The 25,616-nt window shown below is 46.7% G+C and overlaps 1 protein-coding gene across 4 annotated transcripts in view; it reads left to right on the forward strand.

Moving 5' to 3' along the window:
* Window positions 1-25,616, forward strand: part of EXOC6 (exocyst complex component 6) — a 263,669-nt gene that overhangs the window by 113,847 nt on the left and 124,206 nt on the right. For all 4 annotated transcript variants that reach the window (XM_073685247.1, XM_073685249.1, XM_073685246.1 and 1 more), the window contains exons 12-13: window positions 5,738-5,809; window positions 15,005-15,102. In XM_073685247.1, the coding sequence (XP_073541348.1) occupies window positions 5,738-5,809; window positions 15,005-15,102 (170 nt within the window). The remainder of the gene's footprint in view (window positions 1-5,737; window positions 5,810-15,004; window positions 15,103-25,616) is intronic.

Consider the following 25,616-nt stretch of genomic DNA (forward strand, 5'->3'; position numbering starts at 1 on the left):
AGATCCCTCCCTCCTCCCTCTCAGTCCCCCCTCCCTCTCAGTCCCCCCTCCCTCTCAGTCCCCCCTCCCTCTGTCCCCCCTCCCCCTCTGTCCCCCCTCCCTCTCTGTCCCCCCTCTCTCTCTGTCCGCCTCGCTATCTGTCCCGCCTCGCTATCTGTCCCGCCTCGCTATCTGTCCCGCCTCGCTATCTGTCCCGCCTCCCTTTCTGTCCCGCCTCCCTTTCTGTCCCCACTCCTTTATTGCCCCCTTCTCTTTCTGTCCCCCCTCCCTTTTTGCCCCCCTCCATCTCTGTACCCCCTCCCTCTCTGTTCCCCCTCCTTCTCTCCCCTCCCTCTTGCCTCTCTCTCCTCCTCTCTCCACGCTCTTTCGCTCCTCTCACTCTTTTTTCTCCCCTCTCTCCCCTACCTCTCTCTCTCCTCCCTCTCACTCTCTCTCCCCTCACTCTCTCCTTTTTCTCCCCCTCTCTCCTCTTTCTCCTCCTTCTCTTTCTGCTCTGTCCCCTCCCTCTCTCCTCTCCCTCTCTCCTCTACCTCTCTCACTTCTCTCCCCTCCCTCTCTCCCCTTCCCTCCTTCTCCCCCATCCCTCTCCCCTCCCTCTTTCTCCTGCCTTCTCTCTCTGTCCCCTCTTTCTCTCCTCTCTCCCCTTCCTGTCTTCCCTCCTTCTCACCTCTCCCTCTCTCCGCTCCTTTTCTCCCCTCCCTCTTTCTCCTCCCTTCTCTCTCTATCCCCTCTTTCCTCTTTCTCCCCTCCCTCTCTCCCCCTCTCCCCTCCCTCGCTTCTTTCCCTCTCTCCCCTCCCTCGTTTCTTTCCCTCTCTCCCCTCCCTCGTTTCCTTCCCTCTCTCTGCCCTCCCTCGCTTCCTTCCCTCTCTCTCCCCTCCCTCGTTCCTATCCCTCCCTCTCTCCCTTCCTCTTTCCCTTCCCTCTCTTTCCCCTCCCTCTCTCTCTTCCCTCTCTCTCCTCCATCTCTTTCTCCTCTTGTTCTTCTCCCTCTCCCCTCCCTCGTTCCTCTCCCTCCCTCTCTCCCCTCCCTCGTTCCTCTCCCTCCCTCTCTCCCCTCCCTCTCGTTTTCCTCTCTCCCCTCCCTCTCGTTTTCCTCTCTCCCCTCCTTCTCGTTTTCCTCTCTCCCCTCCCTCTTGTTCTCCTCTCTCCCCTCCCTCTCGTTCTCCACTCTTCCCTCCCTCTCGTTCTCCTCTCTCCCCTCCCTTGTTCCTCTCCGTCCCTCTACCCTCCCTCGTTCCTCTCCCTCTCTCTCTCTTCCCTCTCTCTCCCCTCCCTCTCGTTCTCCTCTCTCCCCTCTCTTGTTCCGCTCCCTCTCCCCTCTCTCTCCCCTCCCTCATTCCTCTCCCTCCCTCTCTCCCTTGTCTCTCGTTCTCCTCTCTCGTTCTCCTCTCTCCCCTCCCTTGTTCTTCTCCCTCTCTTTCCTCTCTCCCCTCCCTCTCGTTCTCCTCTCTCCCCTCCCTTGTTCTTCTCCCTCCCTTTCTCCCTTTCCTCTCTCTCCCCTCCCTCTCATTCCCCTCTCTCCCCTCCCTTGTTCCTCTCCCTCCCTCTGTCCCTACCCTCTCTCTCCCCTCCCTCTCGTTCTCCTCTGTCCCCTCCCTCGTTCCTGTCCCTCCCTCTCTCCCTTCCCTCTCTCTCCCCTCCCTCTCGTTCTCCTCTGTCCCCTCCCTCGTTCCTGTCCTTCCCTCTCTCCCTTCCCTCTCTCTCCCCTCCCTCTCGTTCTCCTCTCCCCCCTCCCTTGTTCCTCTCCTTTCCTCTCTCCCCTCCCTCTCGTTCTCCTCTCTCCCCTCCCTTGTTCCTCTCCCTCCCTCTCTCCCTTCCCTCTCTCTCTCCCTTCCCTCTCTCTCCCTCCCTCTTGTTCTCCTCTCCCCCTCCCTTGTTCCCCTCCCTCCCTCTCTCCTTTTCCTCTCTCTCTCCTCCCTATCGTTCTCCTCTCTCCCCTCCCTTTCCTCCCTCCTCTCCCTCTCTCCTTGTATAGTGAGGACAAACCCTAGCAGTGCACAGAGATAGAAAAATGCTTTTTAATATGGTACGTGTAATGGAAGGCAAGGATTTGGAGCTCTGTTTCAGAAGCAGGGAGCTTTTATCTCTGTAAGGCTATGTGCCGACGATGCAGAAATGCTCTGGATTTTTCCTGAGCGTTTCTGCATCTCCCTGGCAGAAAAAACGCATGCGGATTGTGCATGCGGATTGTACATGCGGTTTTTCAGCCAGGGACAAGCGTTTGTCACGCTTTTTGCACATGCGATTTCGCATGCGGGTTATCAAGCCCTTTCCAGGCGATTTTAGCATCACTTGCAAAAGTGCTTGACAACTTGGTCACACTATATAAATCCATGCAACCGGCATGGATTTTATATAGTGTGACCAAGTTAGTTAAAAAAAAGACTAAAAATGGTAAAAAATTAAAAAAAAACATTATACTCACCTTCCGATGGCCCCGGTCTCCTTCTCCGGTCTCCCCAGCGGCTCGCGATGGTCTAAAAGGACCTTCAATGACATCATTTAGTCGCGAGCCGCCGGGGAGCCAGGGCGCATCACAAAGGAGACTGGGGGCCATCAGAAGGTGAGTATAATATTTATTTTTATTTTAAATTCTTTTTTTACAGGTTCTATGGTAACCAAGTCCGGGGGAGAGTCTCCTCTTCTCCAAACCCGGGTACCATCCGCACATTGAATCGCTTAATATCCGCATGTGCACATGTAGTCATGCGGATATTTAGCGACTCAGTGCAAGTCAATGGCGGCAAAAACGACGCGCTTCCGCAAAATAATTGGTAGTGCTGCAGATTTTTCCGCAATGATAATCCGCAGCGGAAATTTCTGCAGCATGTGCACAGCACGTGCGGATTATCATTGGGGACCATGGCAGACCTTCTACCAAGCGTTTTTAAGCGTTTTTGCAGCGGAATTACCTCTGCGGAAACGCTTAAAAAGCGCATAGTGGGCACACAGCCTAAATTTTAGTAAGCCATCCAAGCCATTCATGCCTGAGACTTGAATATCTGTCAGTCTGCATCCACCTCCGTAGGGTAGGACTCAAGAAACAGACGAGCAGGCATTGAATAGAATAAAAATTTGATAAAACAGTGTTTTAAAACATATATATAATATATAAAAAATATATATAAAAAAAAAACATACTTGGTATCGTTGCGTCCAAAATAGTCCGATCTATTATTTAAACCATATGTTAAACACCGAAAAAAAGAAGTAAAAAATCGGAACCCTAGAATTGTCGTTTTACCTCAAAAAATGAAAAGACAAAAGCGCAAAAGGGAAAAATTCCTGTTTCTTTAAGAGATTAAGCTGGTTCCTCGAAGGGATTAAAGGAGGTCATCAGATTAAAGTATCGCCCTCACAGATCTCTGTGTCTGGTGATGGGTCGGTTCTGTAAGATTTTTCTCTTCTCCAGCTCTCGGCACCGCTCTGATTCAGATACACGAGGACGCCGGCTTTTACGTTGTGTTTTGGCAGAGATGTGCACAATTACTAGTAATGCTGAGTGCCATTACCTCCTGTACATCTGTACGACATGAAGGCTTCCTGACGCTGCACGCTCGGCAGAGCTCAGCAGTGTGCATTGTTCTGCTCTCACCCAGCGCCACTCGCTTTTTCTGTGCAATTTTACACTCCTCTGAAGAAGATGGAATTGAGCCAAGCAATAAATTGTCTGAAATCGGAGAGATAAGCCTCTAATTCATGGCACGCAATTCATCTTCCGTCTTGTTATTTTATTCCAAGTGTTCCCCACTGCCTTCTACCAGGGCTAGCCATTGTGGTCTGGGACTCATCTTAAAAGGAATCTGTCGCCAGGTTTTTGCGATCTGAGTGCAGCATGATATAGGGTCAGAGACCCTGATTCCAGCGATGTATCACTTAACTTTACTGGGTGCTTCAGTTTTGATTAAAAACTTTTATCTGCTGCAGACCTACCAGTTCTCTGATCGCTGAGCTCTGTATAACCCCACCCACACCACTGATTGGCAGCTTTCTGTGTACACTGTGCATAGGCAGAAAGCTGCTAATCAGTGGTTGGGGTGGGGTTGGATGATAAAGCAGTGATTGTATAAAAACTACACCAAGGAGCCCAGTAAGTGACACATCGCTGGAGTCGGGGTTTCTTACTCTGTATAATACTGCTCTCAGATTAGGTAGCAAAGGCTTGGTGACAAATTCCCTTTAGTACGAGCATACACTATGAAAATTGTGTGATTTTTCTATTATTACCCCTGTAATTGTTCATTATTACCCCTGGAGTTGTTGATGATACAACCACCTAGATAACATAGCAGGTTTTCCAGCAAAAAAAAATAAATGCTGTTAAATCTGTTAAAATTAGATATGCAATGTACTAATATAGTCCATGTCAGAAAGGTGCCCGATCGTCTGCTATAAGCCACTGTTCCAGGTACCGGGAGGTCCTCTTCTGGTTTGTGTCTGACGTGGGACAGTGTTTCCCAGCGTGAGATTGGAGCTGTGTGGGAAGGGGGCTGGCCGAGTTCTGATTTAATTACTTAAACCAACCCCTCTTCTTAGGCAACTGTGACATAGAAGGGATCTGTCTTATATATTGAAATGCCAGTCAGCCAGCCCCCTTCACAAGCATCTCTGGTCATGAGTCGACATCCGAAACCTTCTTCTAATTTAGATGCAAGCAAGACGAGGATCTGCTGGGACCCTGGACTGTGACTTGTAGTTGATCACAGCTGATATTAGCTGGATAGGCCAATGATCTTGCATGTATGGGGGCTTACGATTCTCCTCCAATAGTTGATGTCAGATGTTTGGCACTGCCTAACTCTCTTCTCTCTCTGCGTGATCAGCTGTACTGAGCGTACATGTGTATGGGGCGGTTGCTGAAGATCAGCTGTCGGCTGATGGAGTGTTTGACAAGGTGTATGGGCACTTTGACTTAATAAGATGGCATATAGCTTCCATATGTAATCATTTAATGTTTGCTGGAGCTCCCACTAGAATTGAGCAAGATGATTAGTAATACCTTAGTCCAGCAGAAGTCCAAAGGACCATAGCCTGAGAAACACCTCCTACTTACCGGCATCTGATAAGTTGGACATCATGCCATAATGTTGACGTAATCAGGCTGCGCACCAGGGTTGCTGTCAGGAGGAGGTTTATACGGCTCTGGTTCGGTGGTCACAGACTACCAACTTGGCTGCTGGATTAGGGTCCATTGAATCCTTTTGCTTATCTGTAGTTCTTATCTCTTGGACTTGCATTGATCTTTTGACTCTTGTTCAGTACTGTGTCCTTTTCACAGTTTTTGCTCTGTGCTTGGACGCTCCCAGCCACCTGCGGCAGCACAGCTCTATTCAAGTGGATGTGGCCAGGAATGCGCCTGTGCAGGGAAAACCATGAAGGGGGTGCAGTAATGAATCGGAGCTGTGGTCTCCTCATTGCGGCCAGCGAGAGTGCCTGTGTATGGAGGAGTGGGATGAGATAGCACCGGCCAACTGATGGTCGGGGGATGTCGATCGCACATGTCTGATTTGGGCCTTGCAAGATAAGCCGCCTGCCGATGTGTTAGTCGGCAACTTTCTCAGAAGAGAACACAGGAGCACTCGGCTAAATGAGGGCTCCTGTGTATGTGAGAGTTGGCAGAGATGGCTGTCGGACGAACAAGACGGCCTTAAACAAGAAGCACGATTGTCAGGGCATTAATACTGTACAGGATCCATGACTGTGTCTCTGCTCTTAACCCATCCATTCTCTTTGCAGTCGTACTGCACTGACCCTGATCTGGTGCTGGAACTGAAGAATCTGATTGTGGTGTTCGCCGATACTCTGCAGGTCAGTGTCACCATGACTCCTCTGCTCACAATCCTAATTAAATTTGCTGCTGTCTGACACCAGACTTGGAAACCAATGAAGAAAGAACCTCTTGTGTGCTCAGATGAGTGAGCGTGCCATATATTGAGGAGATTTGAATTGGATCTTTCCGATGTTCCTTTGGGGATGTCTCATTGCTGGGGCTCCCACCAATCCCGAGAGTGAGGTTGTGGATCTCCCCATTTCAATGGAGCTTTCCGATAAATCCTTTCTGAAGTTTTACTTTACATTAAAGAGATTGGAGCATAAATGTACATTACTACCTGTGCGGAGAATAGATGAGAACTTGCCGTTCCTTGGGGGAAGTCTCATTGCTGGGATTTCCACCAATCCCGAGAGCGAGATTGTGGAGTTCCCCATTTCAGTGGAGCTTTGGTCTTGCACGTGCACCACTGCTCCATTCATTGTCTATTGGACTGGTGGTGAGAGCCGAGTACAGCGCTTTCAATGATCAGTGTCTCGCTCCACAATGAGCCCTTCAAGCCAATTTCCATCATTTAATACTATTTGTTTTTAGGTCCAAAAATCCCTGCCTCGGAGCTTACCGCAGAGATTTATTCAGACATCCGCAGGCAGAATGTCGTCTTTTAAAGAATAACCATAGTTTTAATTTTTATTTCATACACCAATAGTTCACATGAAAAGAAAAAACTTTGTAATATATCTTATCAGAGAAATTCTCCGCCAGGACTGATCATTCAATTTCAAAATTCTCAATTTACGGGTAAAATCTGTATTCGTTGAAGACAGATTGCTATGTTACTGAGAAAGGAGAGAACAGTTGGTGCTGATAAGATCCTATGTAGATGAGAGGGAGGAGCTCTGCCTCTGGCTCCTCCTCTCCCTCCCATCTACAATAAAAATTGACAGCTCACCATGCGAGAAACAAGCCCTCGCACAGATTCACAGGCGGAAAAATAATAAGGTTACAGGTCTCAGAAAATGGTGACAAACCAAATTTTAATTTTTTTATTAATTTTTTTTAACCACTGAAATGTGAAGAAAACTATATACAAGTTTGGTATCGCTGCAGTCGCACTGACCTGAACAATCACTGGCAGGTCATTCTTACCGCACAATGAACAGTGCAAAAGCAAAATACAATGATGGAAGTACGGTTGTTTTTTTCACCATTTCACAACACTTGGATTTTTTTCTGTTTTTCAGTAAATTATATGTTAATGTGAATGGTGTTCTGCAAAAAAAAAACAAATAAAATCAAGCCCTTAAACCTCTGTTTAGAGCAGGGGTGGGCAATTAATTTTCCTGAGGGGCCACATGAGAGACCGTGACAGTTGTGGAGGGCTGAACAATAGGCTGAAATTAATTCTGCTCAATATTAATATCAACTTTATATTATATTAATAATTATATTAACATTAATTGTATGACTTAATATTGAGTAGAATTAAGTATGCTGACATCCCCCTATATACCGTTTGAACCTGAATACAGCCCCTTCTATATACCATATGAGCCTCACACAGTCTCCCCATGTCCAGCAACAAACCCCCATAGCCTCCCCATGTCCAGAAACAGACACCCATAGCCTCCCCATGTCCAGCAAAAGACCCCCATAGCCTCCCCATGTCCAGCAACAGACACCCATAGCCTCCCCATGTCCAGCAAAAGACCCCCATAGCCTCCCCATGTCCAGTAACAGACACCCATAGCCTCCCCATGTCCAGTAACAGACCCCCATAGCCTCCCCATGTCCAGCAACAGACACCCATAGCCTCCCCATGTCCAGCAAAAGACCCCCATAGCCTCCCCATGTCCAGTAACAGACCCCTATAGTCTCCCCATGTCCAGCCAAACATCCCATACACATGAAAAAAAAAACAGATATTCACCTCGTTCCCGTTCCCCCGGCGCTGTGCCTCTGATCCTGACTGTGTCCGGTGCGCTGACGCAATGAAATTACGTCATCGCATCAGCTGTTTCACACACTGATTGGCTGAGGAAGGGGCCGGAGGCCCCTCCTCTACCGCTGCAGTCAGCGGCTCAGCACGGATAGAGACAGTGGTGACAGCGGACCGGCACGGTGCGGTCTGTGGGCCACTGTTTCAGCCCTTCGTCTGTCTCGGTCCGCGGGCCGGATTGGAACAAGCAGAGGGCCGGATGCGGCCCACGGGCTGCACTTCTCCGAGGTCTGGTTTAGAGGAAGGTTATTATGGCTCTTGAAAGAAGTGGAGAAAAAGAAAAAAGTGCAAAGAAAAAAAATGTCCAGGTTCTTAAAGGGTTATCCCGGGAAGGGGAAGCTCATTGTATCTGTGCTGCTTGAAGAAAGTAATTATCTCTCACAGTCAGTTTTAGGTTTCTGCATAGTTTTGTCATTTTTGCACCATATTGTTTGTGACAGATGATAGCTGTTAAGTCCGTTTTTGTTACATCGATTACTTTTTTTCTGTGTTAGAAACTTTTTCTTATTCTTTGTGAGTCTGGGCCGGATCTTGTTTGGGCTTCTGCATTTAAAGAGGACAAAGTGTCCTGAACTGCAGAGGTGATAGATAACTGAAGGCACATACTGATCAGCTAATGCTCCTGTACACACGTTTGCTCCCCAAAAAAATTTCCCACAAGGGATATTTGATAAATGCCTGATTGTTAGGACCCCACCTATCATCAGAGCAGGGGGTGCTTATCCCCCCCTATCCTGCTCCACTGTAGTAAGGAGAAGCTTAATTCGAGCAGCAGTCCAGCATGTGCGCTCTGTTGGAAACATTCAAGCTCTCCTTTCTCAAGATACATTTGCACTAATTGGCCAGTAGCATTAAAGAAGTTGTCCACTACTTTTACATTGAAGCCCCATCGGTAGGATAGGGCATCAATGTATGATCGGCCGAGGTCCCGCACCCGGCACCCCTGCCAGTCAGCTGTTATTGGCGTTGGCGTCAGCCGCCAGCCAGAAGTGCTTACTTGCGGAGCTTGGCCGTCTAGTTGTAGTGGCCGCCCCGGGGTACTGCACATCCACCTCCCATTGAATTGAATAGGAGGCAAATGGCAGGACCCCGCGGCAGCCAGTACAACTTGACGGCCAAGCTCCGCAAGTAAGCACTTCTGGCCGGCGGCCTCCGCCGGCACTGATAACAGCTGATCGGCAAGGATATCGGGTGCGGGACCCCGGGCGATCAGACATTAATACCCTATCCTACCAATGGGGCATCAATGTAAAAGTAGTGGACAAATTCTTTAAATGATCACTGATCTGTATACATTTACCATTCAGCTGTCCTTTGATAGCCCCTTAAGGCGGGCAGACATCGCTTAACGATGTTGTAATAGATCATTCAGTGCACTTAGGTTGCCATTGTTATCGGCAGTGCAAGGCCTGAAGATGTGCTGCCGAAAACGACAATCTTTTGTGATAGCACAAAAGATCATTTCACCCAACGAACAAGCGTTTTTGCCTGTTCTTCGAGTGATTAGCAGCCTGCACTACACTTATCGGGAGACGAGCGGTCCTAGGTTCTCTCATTCACGATAGTCTTTCACTGAAAAGATTCAGTATTACCTGTGTTTTCATCATTTAATCCTCTGCTCTTTCTGGGATTTTTGGTCCAGTGGGCGGTCCTATCAGTGACTGACAGTTAATTCTGTAGGCGCACTTATACAAAGAAGATGTCAATCACTGATAGGACCGCCCACTGGACCAAAAATCTCAGAAAGAGCAGAGGATTAAATGATGAAAACACAGGTTATATTGAATCTACTCATAAACTTATATATCAAACTACTCCCCTCCACCTGCTCTATAACATGGTGCCTGCAGATCGGACTGGTTCACCTGGTGACAGGTTCCCTTTAACAGGCACACGCTTCAAGTATATCAGTTTTATTAGCATATATGTTGCCTCTGCTGCTTTTTTTTTCTTTTGTTTTTTTAAACAGATTTTTTTCTTTATATGACATGGGGGGGGGAGTGTGACATCTGACATGTTTTCATAAAAAAAGGATGGAAAAACAGATGCAAACTTATGGCGATATTTCTGAATCCGTCTTTCATAGACTGCAATATTATAAAGCACATTTTTTTAAAGCACGACTCCGGCATTTTCTTTTATTTCACTGTTGGAGTGGCATCACTGTTCCCTAACCCTAGAATTATACTTAACAACTGCCGTCTTCTACTCTTCCTGGCGCCACTCCAGTCCTGCTTCGCCATCGTTCCTGACTGCCCGGAAGTCTGAGGTAACGGTCACAAGCTGCTCTCAGTGTAAGTCTATTAGACCCTCGTTTTGGCCTCGTTTGGGTTCTCAAAGACTTACATTGAGAAGTGACTTCCGGTCCGCCCAGCAAACACTGGAGACATCCAGAAGGTCACCGACTGCTGGAGATTGATGGAGCGGTGCCGATAGCAGTGGAAGACAACAGATGGTAAGTATAATCCTCGGGGCAGAGAACACAGTGACACCACTTCGGGGGTGAAACCAAAAAACACCAAAATGGTGCTTTAATTGATGGAAAGTATCCTGTACAAAGAACCAGATCCAAACGGAAATGTGCACTGGAGTAATCTGGCAGCCGCAACGGAGCATTCGACTGAGCCAAGTGCTCCTGTATGCGGGAATCGGGGGAGATAGTTGTAAGCCCAGTGATTGGCCGACAGCCATCTAATGTGTGGGGGGCTTTACCATCCTGCTACACTGTAGTATATTTGATTGGCCCCGAATATAATGGTATATACTATCTGTAACCATCTTGTCTTACAGAACCGACAATTTGTACATTTTGAGTACAAAATACAGAAAAAGAAATGCGATACGTTCATTGCTGTATCAGGGGGAGCCCACGCGTTTCATGCCTTTTAAAGTTTTGCATTTTACACACTTTTTTTTGTCTCCTACATCTTCATGGATGAATAGTAATCCTTTCACGGTTTTACTGGGCAAATATACATTTTTCCTGTTTTTGAACAGCTGCGAACTGTCATGGAATAATGCTGTTTGCCAAAAACTAGATTCCTTAATTAATCTGTTTTTATGTTGTTCATGGGACACTACTAGGATGTGAATTCAATGTTGAAGTCTTTTACAGATTAAGGGGCCCCTCCTATATGATGCCCAAGGGTAAACTTAGACATGGGTGTACAGCTCCCATTTTACACCACAATTCTGAGGGGTGCGTACAGTTCTATGGCTGACATCCAGTTTAAGATGACCTTTAAAGAAACATTTTGCAGAATTGCCTCTTATTCAGGTTTTAGGTGTGCAGCAGATACAGTAGATAATTGTCTAAATGCAGCTGATGTACAGGACTTTCCCCCAAATGTCCTTTTCAGCTGGATGCCAGACAAAGTTTACAGCCTCCTCCAAACTCCGCCTCTGAATATTAGAGGGACTTATGTGCCGCTTAAGGGCTATTCCTAGCATGAAAGATGATACCTTGCAGGACGATGAGGGTCCATTTGTCAGAATGGAGCGATGGCTGCACACGCGCACTGCAGCACACACACACCGCTACTCTCCTCTAACACCGACCTCTGAATTTTATTGTTGGGAATAGCCCTCTACAGTCATGGCCAAAAGTATTGAGAATGAGACAAATAGTAATTTTTCCAAAGTTTACTGCTTCATTTTTTGTAATGGCAATTTGTATATACTCCTGAATGTCAAAGAGTGATCAGCTTAACAGCAATTACTGTACTTGCAAAGTCAATATTTGCCCAGAAAATGAACTTTAACCCCCAAAACACATTTCAACATCATTGCAGTCCTGCCTTAAAAGGAGCAGCTAACATCGTTTTAGTGATTGATCCATTAACACAGGTGTGGGTGTTGATGAGGACAGGGCTGGCGATCAATCAGTCATGATTAAGTAAGAATGACATCACTGGACACTTTAAAAGGAGGCTGGTTCTTGGTATCATTGTTTCTCTTCAGTTAACCATGGTTATCTCTAAAGAAACACGTGCAGCCATCATTGCACTGCACAAAAATGGCCTACCAGGGAAGAGTATCGCAGCTACAAAGATTGCACCTCAGTCAACAATCTATCGCATCATCAAGAACTTCAAGGAGAGAGCTTCCATTGTTGTCAAAAAGGCTCCAGGGCGCCCAAGAAAGACCAGCAAGCGCCAGGACCGTATCTTAAAACTGTTTCAGCTGCGGGATCGGACTACCAGCAGTGCCGAGCTTGCTCAGGAATGGCAGCAGGCTGGTGTGAGTGCTTCTGCACGCACTGTGAGGCGGAGACTCTTTGAGCAAGGGCTGGTTTCAAGGAGGGCAGCAAAGAAGCCACTTCTCTCCAGAAAAAACATCAGGGACCGACTGATATTCTGCAAAAGGTACAGGGAGTGGACTGCTGAGGACTGGGGCAAAATCATTTTCTCTGATGAATCCCCTTTTCGATTGTTTGGGACATCTGGAAAACAGCTTATTCGGAGACGAAGAGGTGAGCGCTACCACCAGTCTTGTCTCATGCCAACTGTAAAGCATCCTGAAACCATTCATGTGTGGGGTTGCTTCTCAGCCAAGGGAATCGGCTCACTCACAGTCTTGCCTAAAAACACAGCCATGAATAAAGAATGGTACCAGAATGTCCTCCAAGAGCAACTTCTCCCAACCGTCCAAGAGCAGTTTGGCGCCCAACAATGCCTTTTCCAGCATGATGGAGCACCTTGCCATAAAGCAAAGGTGATAACTAAATAGCTCATGGAACAAAACATAGAGATTTTGGGTCCATGGCCTGGAAACTCCCCAGATCTTAATCCCATTGAGAACTTGTGGTCAATCATCAAGAGACGGGTGGACAAACAAAAACCAACAAATTCTGGCAAAATGCAAGCATTGATTATGCAAGAATGGACTGCTATCAGTCAGGATTTGGTCCAAAAGTTGATTGAGAGCATGCCAGGGAGAATTACAGAGGTCTTGAAGAAGAAGGGGCAACACTGCAAATATTCCTGCTGCCACCAGACACCAGAGAGTGAGGAAGAGGAGGTCAGGGGGGAAGTTCCTGCTACAGCCAGACACAGGAGAGTGAGGAAGGGGAGGACAAAGAGGAAGCTCCTGTTGCAGCCAGACACAGGAGAGTAAGGAAGAGGAGGACAAGGGGGAAGCTCATGCTGCAGCCAAACACAGGAGAGTGAGGAAGGGGAGGACAAAGAGGAAGCTCCTGTTGCAGCCAGACACAGGAGAGTGAGGAAGAGGAGGTCAGGGGGGAAGTTCCTGCTACAGCCAGACACAGAAGAGTGAGGAAGGGGAGGACAAGGGGGAAGCTCATGCTGCAGCCAGACACCAGAGAGTGAGGAAGAGGAGGACAAAGAGGAAGCTCATGTTGCAGCCAGACACTGGAGAGTGAGGAAGGGGAGGACAAGGGGGAAGCTCATGCTGCAGCCCGACACAGGAGGGTGAGGAAGGGGAGGACAAGGGGGAAGCTCCTACTGAAACCAGGCCCAGGAGAGTGAGGAAAGGGAGGAAGGGGAGGACAGGGGGAAGCTCATGCTGCAGCCAGACACAGGAGCGTGAGGAAGGGAAGGACAGGGTGGGAAACTCCTGCTGCAGCCAGACACCAGAGAGTGAGGAAGAGGGGGTCAGGGGGGAAGTTTCTGCTACAGTCTGACACAGGAAAGTGAGGAAGGAGAGGACAAGGGGGAAGCTCCTACTGAAACCAGGCATAGGAGAGTGAGGACGAGGAGGTCAGGGGGGAAGCTCCTGCTGCAGCCAGACACAGGAGGGTGAGGAAGGAGAGGACAGGGGGGAAGCTCCTGCTGCAGCCAGATACAGGAGGGTGAGGAAGGGGGGTACAGGGGGGAGCTCATGCTGCAGCCAGACACAGGAGGGTGAGGAAGGGGAGTATGAGGGGGAAGCTTATGCTGCAGCCAGACACAGGAGAGTGAGGAAGAGGGGGTTAGGGGGGAAGTTTCTGCTACAGCCAGACACAGGAAAGTGAGGAAGGGGAGGACAAGGGGGAAGCTCCTACTGAAACCAGACATAGGAGAGTGAGGAAGAGGAGGTCAGGGGGGAAGCTCCTGCTGCAGCCAGACACAGGAGAGTGAGGAAGGAGAGGACAGGGGGGAGCTCATGCTGCAGCCAGACACAGGACAGTGAGGAAGGGGAGGACAGGGGGGAGCTCATGCTGCAGCCAGACACAGGAGAGTGAGCAAGGGGAGTATGAGGGGGAAGCTTGTGCTGCAGCCAGACACAGGAGAGTGAGGAAGGGGAAGTGAGGGGGAAGCACCTGCTGCAGCCAGACACAAGAGAGTGAGGAAGGGGAGAACAAGGAGAAAGCTCCTGCTGCAACCAGACACAGGAGAGTGAGGAAGGGGCGGACAAGGAGAAAGCTCCTGCTGCAACCAGAAACAGAAGAGTGAGGAAGGGGAAGTGAGGGGGAAGCTCCTGCTGCAACCAGAAACAGAAGAGTGAGGAAGGGGAAGTGAGGGGGAAGCTCCTGCTGCTACCAGACACAGAAGAGTGAGGAAGGGGAAGTGAGGGGGAAGCTCCTGCTGCTACCAGACACAGAAGAGTGAGGAAGGGGAAGTGAGGGGGAAGCTCCTGCTGCTACCAGACACAGAAGAGTGAGGAAGGGGAAGTGAGGGGGAAGCTCCTGCTGCTACCAGACACAGAAGAGTGAGGAAGGGGAAGTGAGGGGGAAGCTCCTGCTGCTACCAGACACAGAAGAGTGAGGAAGGGGAAGTGAGGGGGAAGCTCCTGCTGCAGCCAGACACAGTAAAGTGAGGGACAGGAGGGGAAGATGCTGCTGCAGCCAGATACAGGAGAGCAAGGAAGAGGCGGCCAGGGGGGAAGCTGCTGCTGCAGGCAGACACAGGAGCACGAGGAAGGGAAATAGAGTGAAAGGTCCTGCTTTAGCCAGACACATGAGGGTGTGGAAGGAGTAGGGGGGGCGGAGGGTGCTCCTGCCAGACACAGAAGCATGAGGAAGGGGATGACAAAGAGCAAGCTCCTGCTGCAGCCAGACACTGGAAAGTGAGGAAGGGGAGGATGAGGGGGAAGCTCCTGCTGCAGCCAGACACAGAAGCATGAGAATGGGGAGGAAATATGGGGTTAAATAAAAAAAAAAAATTGCCAGACTATTAGAAAATCTTAATTTTTTTATCCGACCTGTCAGACTTTAGATTTGTGAGAAGAATAACATGGTATACACGATTATCGCTGACATCATTCACTTATGTGAATTGCTTTTCTCAATTTTTAGGGATATGGATTTCCGGTGAATCGACTCTTTGATCTCCTGTATGAAGTTAGAGACAAATATAATGAAACACTGCTGAAAAAATGGGCTGGACTATTCAGGTAATGATGAGCACTTATTGGAGTTGTGCTGTTATTCATGATTTAAAAAAAGTTGACTTAGAGCAGAAAATTGTACAAAATTAAAAGAAAAAAATGGAAATTTAGATGCCAAAAACTGATTGTTGGACAACTAGTGACTTAAACGACTATCACTAAATAAAGTCACCTTACAAGATGTGATTGTTATCAGTGCTCAAAGGAGAGAAACTGTTGTGTTTGCTACAGTGAAGGAAATAATTATTTGATCCCTTGTTGTTTTTGTAAATTTGCCCACTGACAAAGACATGAACAGTCTATAATTTTAAGGGTAGGTTAATTTTAACATTGAGAGATAGAATATCCCCCAAAAAATCAAGAAAATCACATTGTATAAATTAGATAATTTTTTTGCATTTTGCAGTGAGAAATACGTATTTGATCCCTCTGGCAAACAACGCTTAATACTTGGTGGCAAACACAGCAGTCAGATGTTTTTTGTGGCTGTCGCTTGGCAACTCGGAGCTTCAACTCCCTCCTTAAGTTTTCTATGGGATTAAGGTCTGGACACTGGCTAGGCCACGCAATGACCTTAATGTGCTTCTTTTTGAGCCACTCCTTTGTTGCCTTGGCTGTATGTTTTGGATCATTGTCTTGCTGGAAGACCCAGCCACGACCCATTTTTAATGTCCTGGCTGAGGGAAGGAGGTTGTCGCTCAGGATTTTACGGTACATGGCTCCATCCATTCTCCCATTGATGCGGTGAAGTAGTCCTGTGCCCTTAGCAGAGAAACACCCGCAAAACATAATGTTTCCACCTCCATGCTTGACAGTGGGGATGGTGTTCTTTGGGACATAGGCAGCATTTCTCTTCCTCCAAACACGGCGAGTTGAGTTAATGCCAAAGAGCTCAATTTTTGTCTCATCTGACCACAGCACCTTCTCCCAATAACTCACAGAATCATCCAGGTGTTCCTTGGCAAACTTCAGACGGGCCTGCACATGTGCCTTCTTGAGCAGGGGGATCTTGCGGTCACTGCAGGATTTTAAACCTTTAAGATGTAATGTGTTGCCAATGGTTTTCTTGGTGACTGTGGTCTCAGCTGCCTGGAGATCATTAACAAGTTCCCCCCGTGTAGTTTTAGGCTGATCTCTCACCTTCCTCATGATCTAGGATACCCCACGAGGTGAGATTTTGCATGGTGCCCCAGATCAATGTCGGTTGACAGTCATTTTGTATTTCTTCCATTTTCTTACTATTGCACCAACAGTTGTCTCCTTCTCACCCAGCGTCTTACTTATGGTTTTGTAGCCCATTCCAGCTTTGTGCAGGTCTATGATCTTGTCCCTGACATCATTAGAAAGCTCTTTGGTCTTGCCCATGTTGTAGAGGTTAGAGTCTGACTGATTAATTGAGTCTGTGAACAGGAGTCTTTTATACAGGTGACTATGTAAGACAGCTGTCTTTAATGCAGGTAACGAGTTGATTAGGAGCGTCTAACTGGTCTGTAGGAGCCAGAACTCATAATGGTTTGTAGGGGATCAAATACTTATTTCTCACTGCAAAATGCAAATAAATTTATCTAATTTATACAATGTGATTTTCTTGATTTTTTTTTTATATTCTATCTCTCAATGTTAAAATTAACCTTCCCTTAAAATTATAGACTGTTCATGTCTTTGTCAGTGGGCAAGTTTACAAAAACAACAAGGGATCAAATACTTATTTCCCCCACTGTATTGGCATAAGTGGTGCACTTTTTCCGTCTCCATAATTGTCTCCTTGGGGAACATTAGAGCACTTATTTTTTAGTTTTTTTTTGTCTATCAAGCTGTGCTCCTATAAATGTAATAGAGGTTCATACCCATAATTAATAAAACAGGAATAAAAACAAAAACTAGAAACAAAAATGCAGTTCTTTCAGTACAGGGTATAAAAAATGCAGAATGCTATGTGCAATGTCCTAGTGAGAACTGTGCAGCTGTTCATAGCCGCAGTTCTCTCTCCCTGCCTGGAAATGATCTGTATTGTCAGTGTGGGGCAGAAAGAGAAGCAGACGCAGCCAGGGGAGTAAACGACAATACCTCCAGGAACTAACCTGCTCTTTTGACCTGAACCACCAGGGCTAATATTATTACCTCCTCTAGTACTCTATCCCACTAAGTGCTACCCCTATTTCTTCCCTGGACCATCATAAAATATAAGCCACTATTTTTACATTTGATAACCAAGGAAGAGCCATTATCCTAGACCACAGGGAGGTTTTTACAAGTCTGAATAAAGAAGTATCTATTGACCAGAAAACTCAGAAGACAATTTTATGCTACTGAGAAATAAGCGTTTGAATTGATATGCAAATAAGGTTTAAGGACTATGGTAGATCTAGAGCCTCTGTCACTCCAGCTCTATTCCCCGCCCTCCTGCTTGACTGACAGCCTCTGTGCTGTGTGATTTCAGACAAAGGAGCTGTCAGTCAAGCAGGAGGAAGCGGTGCTGGGCGGAGAATAGAGCTGGAGTGACAGAGGCTTCGCATCTACCATAGCTCTTCAGCCTCATTTGCATATCCATTCAAATGCTGATTTCTCAGCAATGGAGGAGCGGACTGGCCATGTAAAGGTATTGCTGGACTTGTCTTTGAAAGAGCTACATGCTTATAGAAGTAGTTTGGGAGTGAAATCCTGCTACCAGATTTCCTGTAATGTCTAGTTTCTGAAAAGAGTCCCCTTATCAAATAGCATCCTACACAATTGAAGGGCTCATTCTTTGTTTTGTTTAGGCTTCCGATATCCATATGAATGCGGCAGTGCCAGCTCATACACTGCTCCCATGGGAGTCAATGGGCTGTCCATGTAGTGCATGGGATCTGTTGGGTTCTCCAAAGTGAGAGTGTTTCTTATTCCCCTCTGCCTGATAGTGGAGGTTCATCAATGGGGGACCCCTTCATTATTCCTGAATAGGGAATGTAAAGATGTGCTTTCCATGCAGACGATCCTTGTAAACCCTTCCTAAAATCCTCCCTATATGTAGTGTGCATGTCGGGTGCAGGTAAGTGAGAAGCAGAAGCTTAGCCTGCTCCAAACACGGCAGGTGGCACCTGTGATATACAGCCAGCACCTGCCCCTAACAGCAGCGGCCGGGTCTAGCTTCAGTCATAGTTGTTTAACTCGTTAAATGCCGCTGTCAATTTTTTTTTAACCAATTAAAGTTTATTGAGGAGATGAAAAGAATTGCATGCATGAAGGATATATACAGGTGCATCTCACTAAATTAGAATATCATCAAAAAGTTAATTTATTTCAGTTCTTCAATACAAAAAGTGAAACTCATATATTATATAGAGTCATTACAAACAGAGTGATCGATTTCAAGTGTTTATTTCTGTTAATGTTGATGATTATGGCTTACAGCCAATGAGATCACAAGTTATTAGCTCAGTAAATTAGAATAATTAACAAAAAACAACTGCAAAGGCTTCCTAAGCATTTAAAAAGGTCCCTTAGTCTGTTTCAGTAGGCTCCACAATCATGGGGAAGACTGCTGACTTGACAGATGTCCAGAAGGCAGTCATTGACACACTCCACAAGGTCCCAGAGTTACAATTTTCATTTGGAAATCAAGGTCCCAGAGTCTGGGGGAAGAGTGGAGAGGCCACAATCCAAGCTGCTTGAGGTCTCGTGTGAAGTTTCCACAATCAGTGATGGTTTGGGGAGTCATGTCATCTGCGGGTGTAGGTCCACTGTGTTTTATCAAGACCAAAGTCAGCGCAGCCGTCTACCAGGAAATTTTAGAGCACTTCATGCTTCCCTCTGCCGACAAGGATTATGGAGATGGAAATGTCATTCTCCAGCAGGACTTGGCACCTGTCCACACTGCCAAAAGTACCAATACCTGGTTTACACACAACAGTATCACTGTGCTTGATTGGCAGCAAACTCGCCTGACCTTAACCCCATAGAGAATCTATTATAGAGAATCTATGGGGTGTTGTCAAGAGGAAGATGAGACACCAGACCCCACAATGCAGACGAGCTGAAGGCTGCTATCAAAGCCACCTGGGCTTCCATAACACCTCAGCAGTGCCACAGGCTGATCGCCTCCATGCCACATTGTCGCATTGATCCCGTAATTGATTCAAAAGGAGCCCGACCAAGTATTGAGGGCATTTACTGAACATACATTTCAGTAGGAAACATTTCAGATTTTAAAAACATTTTTCAAGCTGTTGTTATAAAGTATTCTAATTTACTGAGATAATGACTTTTGTGTTTTCATTGGCTGTAAGCCATAATCATCAACATTAACAGAAATAAACACTTGAAATAGATCACTCTGTTTGTAATGACTCTATATAATATATGAGTTTCACTTTTTGTATTGAAGAACTGAAATAAATTTACTTTTTGATGATATTCTAATATAATGAGAAGCACTTGTATGTATTGTAGGGATTCGCTCAGTCAACTTTAGGCAGTGTTCACACAAGCAACGTTTTAGTCCAAAACGGCAAGGTTTATTAGCTCCATGAACCCCGGAGGGACTTTATCACCAAACCGCTGTGCTCCACCGCAAAGGTAATCACAGGAAATACTCCTGCAGGTATACGTCCAATACTCCGGCAGGTATACGTCCAATACTCCAGCAGATATACGTCCAATACTCCGGCAGGTATACGTCCAATACTCCAGCAGATATACGTCCAATACTCCGGCAGGTATACGTCCAATACTCCGGCAGGTATACGTCCAATACTCCGGCAGATATACGTCCAATACTCCGGCAGATATACGTCCAATACTCCGGCAGGTATACGTCCAATACTCCGGCAGGTATACGTCCAATACTCCGGCAGGTATACGTCCAATACTCCGGCAGGTATACGTCCAATACTCCGGCAGGTATACGTCCAATACTCCGGCAGATATACGTCCAATACTCCGGCAGGTATACGTCCAATACTCCGGCAGGTATACGTCCAATACTCCGGCAGGTATATGTCCAATACTCCGGCAGATATACGTCCAATACTCCGGCAGGTATACGTCCAATACTCCGGCAGGTATACGTCCAATACTCCGGCAGGTATACGTCCAATACTCCGGCAGATATACGTCCAATACTCCGGCAGATATACGTCCAATACTCCGGCAGGTATACGTCCAATACTCTGGCAGGTATACGTCCAACCACACACAGGTCAGTATGAGATCTTTCGAACTCCCACACTCTGGTAGACAGTCCTCTTTCAAATGGTCCTTTCCTTCTCTAGGACCAAAGACTGCTCAGCTGACCACCCAGTCACTCCATTCAGAGAGAGACCCTCACTTGTCTCTCTCCCCACTGCAGCTCACATCTTGGCTGGTTACTCACTAGCTTCAATGTCCTGCAGACTCACTGGCTCACCAGAAGCCACATGCTGAACCCCTGTGCACCTCTAATCAGGACCTGCAGTGCTAGGACTTTACCCTCACCTACCTGGCCTTGCTACAATACATATATATATATATATATATATATATATATATATATATATATATATACTGTATTATTATTATTATACCTACTACATATTATTATTATTATTATTATTATTTATTATTATAGCGCCATTTATTCCATGGCGCTTTACATGTGATAGGGATATACATAACAAAAGCATTTACATAATCTTAACAAAACGAGTCAGCGACTGGTACAGGAGGAGCGAGGACCCTGCCCGCGAGGGCTCACAGTCTACGAGGGATGGGTGAGGATACAGTAGGTGAGGGTAGAGCTGGTCGTGCAGTGGTGTTTACTGCAGGTTGTAGGCTTGTCGGAAGAGGTGGGTCTTCAGGTTCCTTTTGAAGGTTTCCACGGTCGGCGAGAGTCTGATATGTTGGGGTAGAGAGTTCCAGAGTAGGGGGGAAGCACGGGAGAAATCTTGTATACGAGTGTGGGAGGAGGAGATAAGAGGGGAGTAGAGCAGGAGATCTTGTGAGGATCGGAGGTTGCGTGCAGGTAAGTACCGGGAGACTAGGTCACAGATGTATGGGGGAGACAGGTTGTGGATGGCTTTGTATGCCATGGTTAGAGTTTTGAACTGAATTCTCTGGGCAATAGGGAGCCAGTGAAGGGATTGACAGAGAGGAGAGGCCGGGGAATAGCGGGGGGACAGGTGGATTAGTCGAGCAGCAGAGTTTAGGATAGATTGGAGAGGTGCAAGAGTGTTGGAAGGGAGGCCACAGAGCAGGAGGTTGCAGTAGTCGAGGCGGGATATGATGAGGGCATGCACTAGTGTTTTTGCAGAGTCTTTGCTGAGGAATGCACGGATCCGGGAGATGTTTTTGAGTTGGAGTCGGCAGGAGGTGGAAAGGGCTTGAATATGTGGTTTGAAGGAGAGATCAGAGTCCAGGGTTACCCCAAGGCAGCGAGCTTGTGGGACTGGGGAGAGTGAACAGCCATTGACGTTGATGGATAGGTCGGATGGGGGATGTGAATGAGAGGGTGGAAAGATGATGAACTCTGTTTTATCCATGTTGAGTTTTAGAAACCTGTCGGAGAAGAAGGATGAGATGGCGGACAGACATTGTGGGAGTCTGGTTAGTAGGGAGGAGATATCGGGTCCAGAGAGGTAGATCTGTGTGTCGTCAGCATAGAGGTGATACTGAAAGCCGTGAGACTCTATGAGCTGTCCCAGGCCGAAGGTGTAGATGGAGAAGAGCAGGGGTCCTAGAACTGAACCTTGGGGGACACCGACAGATAGGGGGCGAGATGAGGAGGTGGTGCGTGAGTGGGAGACGCTGAATGTCCTGTCTGTTAAGTATGAGGAGATCCAAGATAGAGCCAAGTCCGTGATGCCAAGAGATGAGAGAATCTGGAGTAAGAGGGAATGGTCCACTGTGTCAAAGGCAGATGACAGGTCCAGAAGGAGGAGGATGGAGTAGTGTCGCTTGGATTTGGCATTTAGTAGGTCGTTTGTGACTTTGGTCAGGGCAGTTTCAGTCGAGTGATGCGGTCGGAAGCCAGATTGTAGACGGTCGAAGAGGGAGCAGGAGGAGAGGTGGGAGGACAGTTCAAGGTGGACATGTTGTTCTAGAAGTTTTGAGGCAAAGGGGAGAAGTGATATGGGGCGGTAGCTGGTCAGAGAGGAAGGGTCAAGGGAGGGCTTTTTGAGGATGGGTGTGATTGCGGCATGTTTGAAACATGAGGGGAAGACTCCGGTTGTTAGTGATAGATTGAAGAGGTGGGTTAGGGTTGGGATGAAGACTGAGGTGAGGTTAGTGATGAGGTGGGATGGGATTGGGTCAAGTTCGCAGGTGGTGAGGTGTGATTTGGAGAGTAAAGAGGAGACTTGACCTTCTGTAATGGTGGAGAAGTGGGGTTTGGAGGAGGATGGTTGAGTAGATATGAGGAGGGGTTGTGTGGACTTTAGGCCAAAGTTTTGTCTGATGGTGTCAATCTTCTGTTTGAAGAATGAGGCAAAGTCGTCGGCTGAGATGAGAGAAGAGGGAGGAGGTGCTGGGGGACGAAGGAGAGAGTTGAAAGTGTTAAATAGCTGTTTAGGGTTGTGAGATAGGGAGGATATGAGAGATGAGAAGTAGGTTTGTTTTGCTGTAGTGAGTGCGGACTTGAAATTAGTGAGGGATTGCTTGAATGCGATGAAGTGCTCGATGGAGTGAGACCTTTTCCATCTCCGCTCCGCAACCCTGGAGGCCCGGCGCAGTTCTTTGGTAAGTTTAGTGTGCCAGGGTTGCCTGTTGAATGTGCGAGGTGTGGTGTGTGTGAGAGGGGCGATCGAGTCTAGAGCTGCAGCTATTGTGGTGTTATATGAAGCAGCAGCAACGTCTGCATCGTGCAAGGAATTTATGTCTGTGAGAGGAAGGAGGGATTCAGAGAGAGAGTGTAGGTCAAGGTGTTTGAGATTTCTGCGAGGGTGTGTGAGTTTGTGGAGTGGGGATTGTGCACCCGGAGAGGAGAGGGTAGAGAATGTGAGGAGGTTATGGTCAGAGAGAGGGAGTGGTGAGTTAGAGAGGTTAGATAGGGAACAGAGGCGGGTGAAGATGAGGTCCAGTGTGTGGCCATCCTATTGGGATAGGATCTTGGAAATGGGAATACGCCTTTAATTAAGCGTACTGTAATCTGCACTAAAAAACGCTGTGGAAAACGCTGAAAAATGGGCGTTTTGAAAGCAGCACTTTTATTGCTAAGAGAGCAGGTTTTCGGTGCTGAAAAATGAAAAAAGACATGCAAAAACACATTGTGTGAACATAGTCTAAAACTACTTCCATCTCCCTTCCCCCAGCCAGCCATGATCTAGCCCTTATTCACACCACACCCGTTAAGCAGTTATTGCGGAATAAAGGGGTATTCCCATCTCCAAGATCCTATCCCTATATATGTAGTAGGTGCAATAATAATACTGTTACCAAATATCTCCAATTAGAAATGTAGTATAGTTTTTCTGATTCGCTCTCATTCCTCATGTGCAGGGCATTGCAGGACCTTAGGTATCCATGGTTATCACCGCTGATATAGTGACAGTTAGCTAGTTGCTAGTGATCATAACCATGGATACCTAAGGTCCTGCAATGAGGAAAGACATAGCGAATCAGAAGAACTATACTACATTTCTAATTGGAGGTATTTGCTAATATTATTATTATTGTTTCCCCTACTACATATTGGGATAGGATCTTGGAGATGGGAGTACCCTTTTAAGTCCATCTATCCCAAATGTTTTCAAATTTTCACTGTCAGCCCCAATGTATATACTGTAAATAGGGAGAGGTTTACCGCCGATTGGCATTGTGAGATGGTTGGTACTTTTGGTGACATCCAATGCTCGCCACACATTTTCGGGCTATAAATTGGACCTCAGTCAGAAATAATCTATCTACAGTCCTTTGGTATTGTACAGGGTCAGTAAATAGTAGACAAGTCTTAGGATCATCTGTGGTAGCAATTCCCATGCGATCATGTAAGAACTGAACCACTTGGGCCCGATGGTCCACCAATTTTCAGGCAATACCATAGAACAATGATGGTGAACCTTTTAGAGACCGAGTGCCCAAACTACAATCCAAAAGCCACTTATTTATCGCCAAGTGCCAACACGGCAATTTAACCTGAATAGTGAGGTTTTAGTTTAGAAAAACAATTCATACATTAGTGCGCTATAGAGTCTACAGCAAAGAGCTTGCAAGCGCTGCACTCCAAGCCTAAGATACTAGCCACCGATTGCAGAGGACGTCTGTTCTTGAGAATGGAGAGGATTTTTAATGAAAAGTAAAATTGCAAAGTTGTTTGTTTTAACAATCTTTTTGCAATTGTAACCCTTTATCATGATGAGAATAACCCTGTAAGCCAGGGATGTCAAACTCAAATACACAAAGGGACAAAATTAAAAGCTTGGACAAAGTCACGGGCCAACCTTGATACTTGTTAAATTGAGGAAGTTTTTCCTTATCAAATAAAACTATTAACTTTTGGAATAATATAATATAATATGTTATGTAAGAGCAGTAAAAAACATATGGCCTAATTTACATATGTAATAAAGGATAAAAAACCTTGTATAATACAGATAATAAAGTATGATGTCAACAAAAGTGCCCCCAAACACAGTATGGTACCCCCACAGTGAATTCCTTCACAGTACCCTCCACACGCATGGTATGGTGACCCTACTGTACCCCTTTCACTCAATACCCTCAACAAAGAATAATGACCCCATCACATATGATTCTCCAACTAAAATCCCCACAGTCCTCCATACAGTGTAATGAGCCCCACATAGTGCCCCATACAGTATATTATGACCACATAGTGCTCCATACAGTATTATGGCCCCACATAGTCCTCCATACAGAATAATGGGCCTCACATAGTCCTCCATAGAGTGTAATGGGCCCCACATAGCCCTCCATACAGTATAATGGGCCCGACATGGTGCTCCATACAGTATATTGGCCTCGCATAGCCCTCCATACAGAATAATGTGCCCCACATAGCCCTCCATACAGAATAATGGGCCCGACATAATCCTCCATACAGTATAATGGCCCCACATAGCCCTCCATACAGAATAATGAACACACATACTCCTCTATACAGTATAATGGGCCCCACATAATTCTCCATACAGTATAATGGCCCCACATAGTCCTCCATACAGAATAATGGGCCCCACATAGTCCTCCATACAGTATATTATGACCACATAGTGCTCCATACAGAATAATGGCCCCACATAGTCCTCCATACAGAATAATGGCCCCACATAGTCCTCCAGACAGAATAATGGGCCCCACATAGTCCTCCATACAGTATAATGAGCCCCACATAGTGCCCCATACAGTATAATGGCCCCACATAGTCCTCCATACAGAATAATTGCCCTCACATAGTCCTCCATACAGTATATTATGACCACATAGTGCTCCATACAGAATAATGGCCCCACATAGTCCTCCATACAGAATAATGGCCCCACATAGTCCTCCATACAGAATAATGGCCCCACATAGTGCTCCATACAGTATAATGGCCCCACATAGTCCTC

Source organism: Phyllobates terribilis, unplaced genomic scaffold (assembly GCF_046119375.1).
Source record: "Phyllobates terribilis strain yellow unplaced genomic scaffold, ASM4611937v1 Scaffold_5__5_contigs__length_657084704, whole genome shotgun sequence".
NCBI lineage: Eukaryota > Metazoa > Chordata > Amphibia > Anura > Dendrobatidae > Phyllobates > Phyllobates terribilis.